This window comes from Carcharodon carcharias (assembly GCF_017639515.1).
Source record: "Carcharodon carcharias isolate sCarCar2 chromosome 36 unlocalized genomic scaffold, sCarCar2.pri SUPER_36_unloc_1, whole genome shotgun sequence".
In the NCBI taxonomy this organism is placed as follows: domain Eukaryota; kingdom Metazoa; phylum Chordata; class Chondrichthyes; order Lamniformes; family Lamnidae; genus Carcharodon; species Carcharodon carcharias.
Genome location: NW_024470726.1, coordinates 1,142,209 through 1,150,545, shown reverse-complemented (window position 1 = coordinate 1,150,545; position 8,337 = coordinate 1,142,209). Strand labels below are relative to the sequence as shown.

The 8,337-nt window shown below is 51.8% G+C and overlaps 1 protein-coding gene across 1 annotated transcript; it reads left to right on the top strand.

Moving 5' to 3' along the window:
• The first annotated feature begins 677 nt into the window (after positions 1-677).
• Positions 678-8,205, top strand: LOC121274361 (uncharacterized protein C1orf189-like). The gene is made up of 4 exons (XM_041181638.1): positions 678-735; positions 2,711-2,751; positions 5,506-5,635; positions 8,014-8,205. The coding sequence occupies exons 1-4, from the start codon at positions 730-732 to the stop codon at positions 8,113-8,115; spliced, it is 279 nt and encodes a 92-aa protein (XP_041037572.1). The 5' UTR covers positions 678-729; the 3' UTR covers positions 8,116-8,205.
• Positions 8,206-8,337: the final 132 nt, after the last annotated feature.

Here is an 8,337-nt window from a genome sequence, read left to right as displayed (position 1 = left end):
TTTGCAGAGCCCCTGTCCCTTTAAGCAGCTTTGCAGTGCCTCTGTCCCTTTAAGCAATGTTGCAGAGCCCCTGTCCCTTTAAGCAGCTTTGCAGTGCCTCTGTCCCTTTAAGCAATGTTGCAGAGCCCCTGTCCCTTTAAGCAGTGCTGCGATGCCTCTGTCCCTTTAAGCAATGTTGCGGTGTCTCTGTCCCTTTAAGCAATGTTGCGGTGTCTCTGTCCCTTTAAGCAAACGTTGCCGTGTCTCTGTCCCTTTAAGTAAATGTTGCAGTGCCTCTGTCCCTTTAAGCAATGTTGCAGTGTCTCTGTCCCTTTAAGCAAATGTTGCAGTGTCTCTGTCCCTTTAAGCCGTGTTGCGGTACCTCTGTCCCTGTAAGCAAATGTTGCGGTACCTCTGTCCCTTTAAGCAAACGTTGCCGTGTCTCTGTCCCTTTAAGCAAATGTTGCGGCGTCTCTGTCCCTTTAAGCAGCGCCCCTGTGCCTTTAAGGCGCCGACGTAGAACCGCGTTACCCTTGGTAACGCGCGGGCCGCTTCCGTCAACAAACTGGAGGCGCCCCCTCGTGTTCCCCCCGCGGAGAGGCAGCAGCGCCTGTGAGACCGCAGCCAGCCTGGTGGTTGGACTCAAGTGTCAATCTCCTCGCCTCCTGAGCCCCGATGTCTCGCCGTGCCGACGACGCGTGTGTACCCAGAAAAGAACGAAAGGCCCAAGAGAGCAATGCGGCAATCACCATGAAGGTGCAGCGCCTGTTCCACCAGAGGGGGCAATTCGACTGGGGAGTGCATCACAGAGAGGGCAAACCCTGCTCCCCAACCTGCCTTCCCTGATGTGGGCGTCGCTGGGCAAGGCCCAGCATTGGTTGCCCCTCCCTAATGGCCCCTCGAACTGAGTGGTCTCGCTCGCCCATTTCAGAGGGGCAGTTAAGAGCCAACCTCATGGCTGGGGGGGTTGGGGGGGCGGGGGGGTCTGGAGTCACGTGTAGGCCAGTCACGTGTAGGGTAAGGACGGGAGATTTTCCTGCCCTAAAGGGACATGAGTGAACCAGATGGGGTTTTTAAACGACAATCCAGGATGGTTGCCCCGGTCACCATCACTGAGACTCGCTTTTCAATTCCAGATTTTATTCATAGAATCTAAATCCCAGCAGTCGCCGGGGTGGGATTTGAACCCGTGGCCTCAGAGCATTTGCCCGGGCCTCTGGATTACTAGCCCAGTGTTTATTCATGGGATGCGGGTGTCGCTTGGCTGGGCCAGCATTTATTGGCCCTCCCTATTTGCCCCTTGGGAAAGTCGGGGTGAGCCGCCTTCTTGAACCCATGTTCTGCAGTCCATGTCCTCGAGATAGGGACAGAAGTAGGCCATTCAGCCCCCCTCAAGCCTGCTCCACCACTCAACAAGGTCATGGCGGGATCTTTGACCTCAACGCCACACAAAATGGGGCATGGATTGGCAAGAGGGCTTCGCTTGATAGCCGGTGTCCCTGACAAGGGAAGGTTGAAATAGTTGCCTCAGGAATGTTGCCAGGAGGAAGGGGATCGGAAAGGATTTTTTAAAAATTCACGGGATGTAGGCGTCGCTTGGCCAGGCCAACATTTATTACCCATCCCTAATTGCCCCTTGAGAAGGTGGTGGGTGAGCTGTCTTCTTGAGCCGCTGCAGTCCCTGTGGTGTAGGTACACTCACAGTGCTGTTAGGAAGGGAGTTCCAGGATTTTGACCCAGCGACAGTGAAGGAACGGCCGATATATTTCCAAGTCAGGATGGTGAGTGGCTTGGAGGGGAACTTCCAGTTGGTGGTGTTCCCCATGTGTCTGCTGCCCTTGTCCTTCTAGATGGTAGTGGTCGTGGGTTTGGAAGGTGCTGTCGAAGGAGCCTTGGTGAGTTCCTGCAGTGCATCTTGTAGATGGTACACACACTGCTGCTACTGTGCGTCGGTGGTGGAGGGAGTGAATGTTTGTTAATGGGGTGCTGATCAAGCGGGGCTGCTTTGTCCTGGATGCTCTTGAGCTTCTTGAGTGTTGTGGGAGCTGCACTCATCCAGGCAAGTGGAGAGTATTCCATCACACTCCTGACTTGTGGCTTGTAGATGGTGGATAGGCTTTGTGGAGTCAGGAGGTGAGTTACTCACCGCAGGATTCCCAGCCTCTAACCTGCTCTTGTAGCCACAGTATTTGCATAGCTGGTCCAGTTCAGTTTCTAGTCAATGGTAACCCCCAGGATGTTGACAGTGGGGGGATTCAGCGATGGTAAACCTGGAACTCTCTCCCATTTCCCCACCACCCCAACAAGCTGGTGAGGTTGGTGGTGGGGAGGGGGGCGGGGGAAGGGGATGCGGGCAACTAAAAATGTAAGAACTGAGACTGATTGATTGATTGATTGATTTTTTTTGTTGGGTAAGGAGATTAAGACTAACGAAAATAAGGTGTATAGATGGAGTTAAGATTTGAATCAGCCATTGATTCGCTGACCAACCGGAAATCCTAGGCTACAGGTTTGGGCAAAAAAAAGACTCAGCTGCATTCCTTCCTTCTCACCCTCACCCCCAGTCCCCCAGCTTCCCCACCCCCATCCCCCCCAACCCCGAGCCTCTCCGGGTGTGAGGGCACCTGCAGTTAAATAGCCTGCAGAGACTCACAGGTGTACGAGGGTAAGTACAGGTCAGCGTTTCATCAAATGGCTTCCCTGTTACCATTTTGCTCTTTTTGCATTTCAGAGAGAAGCAGAGATTCATGACTATCAGAAGAAACTGGAAAGGTAAGGAGGTAGCGCAAGAAAGGTTTATAAAGATGATACAGGGGGTCGGTGTTGGGACCCTTGCTTTTCCCCATATGCATTCATGACTCAGACCTGGGTGTACAGGTCACAATTTCAAAATTTGGCGGATAATACAAAACTGGAGAGGCATTGTGAACTGTGAGGAGGATAGTGTGGAACTCGGAAAGGACATGGACAAGTCGGTGGGGTGGGTGGACAGGTGGTGGAGGAAGCTCAATGCAGAGAAATGTGAAGGGATTCATTTTGATGGAAGAACATGGAGAGACAATATAAAAGAAAGAGGTCCAACTCTAGAGGGGGGTGCAGGAGCAGAGGGACCTGGGGGGTATATGCGCATAAATCATTGAGGGTGACAGGACAGGTTGAGAGAGCAGTTAATAAAAAGTATACAGTATCCTAGGCTTTATTAATAGGGACATAAAGTACAAGAGCAAGGGGGTTATGTTGACCTTGTATAAGACACTAGTTCGGCCTCAGCTGGAGTATTGTGTCCCGTTCTGGGCGCCGCACTTTAGGAAGGATGTGAAGGCATTGGAGAGAGTGCGGAAAAGATTCACAAGAATGGTTCCAGGGACGAGGGGCTACAGTTATGAAGTTAGATCACAGAAGTTGGGACTGTTGTCCTTAGGGAAGAGAAGGTTTAGAGGGGATTTGATAAGAGGTGTTCAAAATCATGAAGGTTCTGGACAGCGTCGAGAGGGAGAAACTGTTCCCCGTCCCCCCCCCCTTTGGTGAAATGATCGAGAACGAAAGAACACCGATTTAAAGTAACCAGCAAAAGAAGCATCAACAACACGAGAAAAATCTTTTTCACGTGGCGAGCGGTTAGATTGTGGAATGCGCTGCCTGAGAGTGTTGGGGGGGAGGCAGGTCCAATGGAAGCATCGCGTAGGGAATGAGACTGCTCTTTGGAAGGGGGGAATGTGCAGGGTTACGGGGAGAAGGCAGGGGGGAACGGCACTAGGTGAATTTTTCATTCGGCAAGCCGGTGCGGATATGATGGGCCGAATGGCCTCCTCCTGCCCCATAACATTTCTGTGATAACTATCAGCGAAGGATGAACAGGCCCCTTCTCTCTAGGTGGAGGTCTTTAAAATTCTGAAAGACTTCGATAGGGTAGACGTAGAGAAGATGTTTCCACTTGTGGGAGAGAGCAGGGCTGGGGGGCTATTCCAAAAGTCAGTCACTAATGAATCCAGTCAGGAATTTAGGAGCAATGTCTTCACCCAGAGAGTGGGGAGAATGTGGACCTCACTCCCTCGCAGGAGGAGAGGGGAGAATGTGGAACTCGCTCCCACACAGGAGGAGAGGGGAGAATGTTGATCTCGCTCCCACACAGGAGGAGAGGGGAGAATGTGGACCTCACTCCCACGCAGGAGGAGAGGGGAGAATGTGGAACACGCTCCCACACAGGAGGAGAGGGGAGAATGTGGACCTCACTCCCACACAGGAGGAGAGGGGAGAATGTGGACCTCACTCCCACGCAGGAGGAGAGGGGAGAATGTGGAACTCGCTCCCACACAGGAGGAGAGGGGAGAATGTGGACCTCACTCCCTCGCAGGAGGAGAGGGGAGAATGTGGAACTCGCTCCCACGCAGGAGGAGAGGGGAGAATGTGGAACTCGCTCCCACACAGGAGGAGAGGGGAGAATGTGGACCTCACTCCCACGCAGGAGGAGAGGGGAGAATGTGGAACTCGCTCCCACACAGGAGGAGAGGGGAGAATGTGGACCTCACTCCCACGCAGGAGGAGAGGGGAGAATGTGGAACTCGCTCCCACACAGAAGGAGAGGGGAGAATAGCAGAGATGCATTGAGAGGGGTGGTGGGGGGGAAGCTGGATAAACACACGAGGGAGAAAGGATACGTTGATGGGGGGGGTGAGATGAAGACTGGGTTTGGGGAGGAGGAGGCTCGTGTGGAGCAGAAACACCAGCAAGGAGCAGAGGGGCTGAATGGCCTGTCTCTGCGCTGTAAATGTCCATGTACTAACGTTGTGCTGTTTATGAGATCTTGTTGTGTAAATAATGGCTGTTACACGCCGACATCAACAGCGACTACACTTGGAAGTTAGTTCATCGGCTGTAAGGCCCTGTGGACCCTATCTGCTGCTGCAACCCTCCTCCATTCCGTTGTTACTTCAACTTGACCTGCTGCAAGACCCTCCCAGCCGGCCCCTCGCCTTCTGCAAGCCTGACTCATTCAAAAACCCGTACTCTAACTCCTACCTCGCCCCCCCGCTACATCAGCCGCTGCCTGTGCTCCCTACATTGCCCCCCCCCGCCCCCCCCACCCAGTCCAGCAACGCATTGATTTTAAAATGATCACCCCCATATTCAAACTGTCCTTTCCTATTTCCGCAGCCTCCCCCAGCTCGAAATCTGCTGCGCTCCTCCAGTAAGGGCACATACCGCCCCCGCCCCCCCCCCCCCGATTCCCGTCGCTCCACCATTGGTGGCCGTGCCTTCAACTGCCTGGGGGGGGCCCGAGTTCTGGAATTCCCTCCCTAAACGTCTCCAACCCCCCCCTCTCTCTCTCTCTCTCTCTCTCTCTTCTTCTCTAAGACGCTCCTTAAAACCAACCTCTTTAATCAAGCTTTTGGTCACCCTGTCCCTAATATCTCCTCAGTGTCAAACCTTGTTTGATAATAACTTCCATGAAGCACCTATGTGAAAGGTACTACACAAATGCAACTTGTTGTTTAACCCTCTGTGTGGTGCACTGTCCCTTGGCAGGTGGCAAAGGATCATCAGCTTTAACAAAGCAATGACAGAAATGCAAATATCAGCACCACTGAAGATGAATAAAAATCAAACAAGAGCAATTAAAGGAGAAGTTAAATTGGCATCAAGAGCACTTCTGCTAGTAATCAATCTTTTCTTAATTTATACTGTTTCTTACAAATGCGTGTGTGTGTCTTTGTATGTGTGTGTCTTTGTGTTTGCGATTGTGTGTGTGTGTGTTTTTGTTATCTATGAGTGTGTGAATGTGTGTTTGTGTGTGTATCTACGTATTTATGTGCATGCGCATGTATGTTTGTGTGTGTCTGTGAGTGTGCGGTGTGTGTATAATGTGAGAGTATGTGTGTATGCGCATGGATGTGTGTGTCTGTGAGTGTGTGTGTCCGTGAGTATGTGTGTGTGTATAATGTGAGAGTATGTGTGCATGCGCATGTATGTGTGTGTCTGTGAGTGTGTGTATCTGTGTGTGCGGGTGTGTGTATATTGTGAGAGTATGTGTGCATGCGTATGTATGTGTGTGTCTGTGAGTGTGTGTCTGTGAGTGTGTTTGTGTCTGTGAGTGTGTGTCTGTGAGTGTATGTGTCTGTGAGTGTATGTGTCTGTGTGTGTGTCTGTGAGTGTATGTGTCTGTGTGTGTGTATATTGTGAGAGTATGTGTGTGTGTCTGTGAGTGTGTCCGTGAGTGTATGTGTCTGTGTGTGTGTGTCTGTGTGCGTGTGTTTGTGAGTGTATGTGTGTGTGTGTATTTTGTGAGAGTATGTGTGTGTGTCTGTGAGTGTGTGTCTGTGAGTGTATGTGTCTGTGTATGTGTGTGTGTGTATATTGTGAGAGTATGTGTGTGTGTCTGTGCGTGTGTGTGTCTATGTGCGTGTGTTTGTGAGTGTATGTGTCTGTGTGTGTGTATATTGTGAGAGTATGTGTGTGTGTCTGCGTGTGTGTGTCTATGTGCATGTCTGTGCATGTGTGTATGCATGTATGCGTGTGTGTGTGTGTATGCATGTCATGGGCCATTAGTCATTCCTCAAACAACATCAAAATGTAACCTGATCATTATGATACTGGTGTTAGTGGGATCTTGCTATGTGAAAATTGGCTGCCGTGCTTACAACAGAGACCTGCGTTGCATAATCACTTCATTAACTGTGACCTGAGGTTGCTTCAAAAGGCACTGCGGGAATGTGAGTCCTTGCTTCCTTAACAGCCAGTGAGAGGGTATGGAGGTGAAATGCTCCATCACCAGCACTTACCTTCAAAGCCAAGTCCAGGCATGTGCGGGTAGATGTCGGGGGGTGGTGGGGGTGTGGCGACGCCTCACACAGCCGATCTTCCCTGAGGGCACCCTTTATCCAGACCGACCTTTCAGCAGGGGTCAGGGGTACGTGAATGGAGCAGGGCGGCATGCTGGGAGTTCTCGGTATCCCATGATGGTCCACGGACAGGGGGTGGGGGCGGGGGGGGAGGGGGGCACAAACTCAAGGTGGGGGTGGGAGGGGCTGCTCAGGAATATCCAGCCCTCCACCGAAAAGGCCCTGGGCCCTGAGGCCGTTTGGAGAGGGGAACAGGTTCCGATGGCTGAAGGGTTGACCAGCCAGTGGCCACAGGCTGGCAAAAGAACCAGAGGCGACAATAGGAAAACCTTTTAACACAGTGAGGGGCTGAGATTCTATTTTTATCATTCACGGATGGGATATGGGCTGAACTGCAAAGGTCAGCACTTACTGCCCGTCCCAAGTAGCCTTTTGACAGTGACAGGGGTGTAGGGGTCGCTGGCTGGGCCAACATTTATCGCCCATCCCTAATTGCCCCCTTGAGAAGGTGGTGGGTGAGCCGCCTTCTTGAGCCGCTGCGGTCCCTGTGGTGTAGGTACACCCAGCGTGCTGTTAGGGAGGGAGTTCCAGGATTTTGACCCAGCGACAGTGAAGGAACGGCCGATATATTTCCAAGTCAGGGTGGTGAGGGGCTCGGAGAGGAACTTGCAGACGGTGGTGTTCCCCATGTGTCTGCTGCCCTTGTCCTTCTAGATGGTAGAGGTCGTGGGTTTGGAAGGTGCTGTCGAAGGAGCCTTGGTGAGTTGCTGCAGTGCATCTTGTAGATGGTACACACACTGCTGCTACTGTGCACCGGTGGTGGAGGGAGTGAATGTGAATGGGTTGCTAACAAGCGGGGCTGCTTTGTCTTGGATGGTGTCGAGCTTCTTGAGTGTTGTGGGAGCTGCACTCATCCAGGCAAATGGGGACTATTCCATCACACTCCTGACTTGTGCCTTGGAGATGGTGGACAACGCTGTGAGTGAGGGAGTTCCAGGATTTTGATCCAGAATTGCAGGAATATGAGGAAGAGAGGAGTTGTGGGACTGATCCCCTCAAGAGCCAGCACAGGCTCGATGGGCTGAATGGTTTCCTTCAGTGCTGTTTTAATTGAAGGCTGGTCATACTTGGGCAGGGTGGCCACAGAAAAACAGTCTTTCCAATCTCTGCCTCCTCTCTTCATCTTATCTTCAAGGTACGACAGGCTGCTTTGAAGGAGCTCTTTGAGATCGAACACAAGCAATACCTGGAAGAGCTAAGTGTGATGGGGAAGACTTTCTACAAAGAGCGGATTTGAGCTGAGAGATCTAGCAATAACCCTGCCAAATTCAAGAGACTCCCTCACTGTGCAGGATGCCTGAAAGGGTATTTAGATATCGAACTGTATTGGCATTACCAAATAAATTCTTTCCATACACTATACTTCTGCCAAGTTCAAGTCTCTATTCCTGATACCCTAGTGCAAAATCCAGTCCAGCTTTCCCGGTGCCAGTATTGCAGGAGCACCGCGCTGTCGGAG

Excerpts from the sequence above, each read along its gene's own strand:
- LOC121274361 (XM_041181638.1), top strand. Across the intron at positions 2,752-5,505 it reads TATCAGAAGAAACTGGAAAG|GTGGCAAAGGATCATCAGCT; the intron begins GTAAGGAGGTAG and ends GTCCCTTGGCAG. Across the intron at positions 5,636-8,013 it reads CATCAAGAGCACTTCTGCTA|GTACGACAGGCTGCTTTGAA; the intron begins GTAATCAATCTT and ends CTTATCTTCAAG.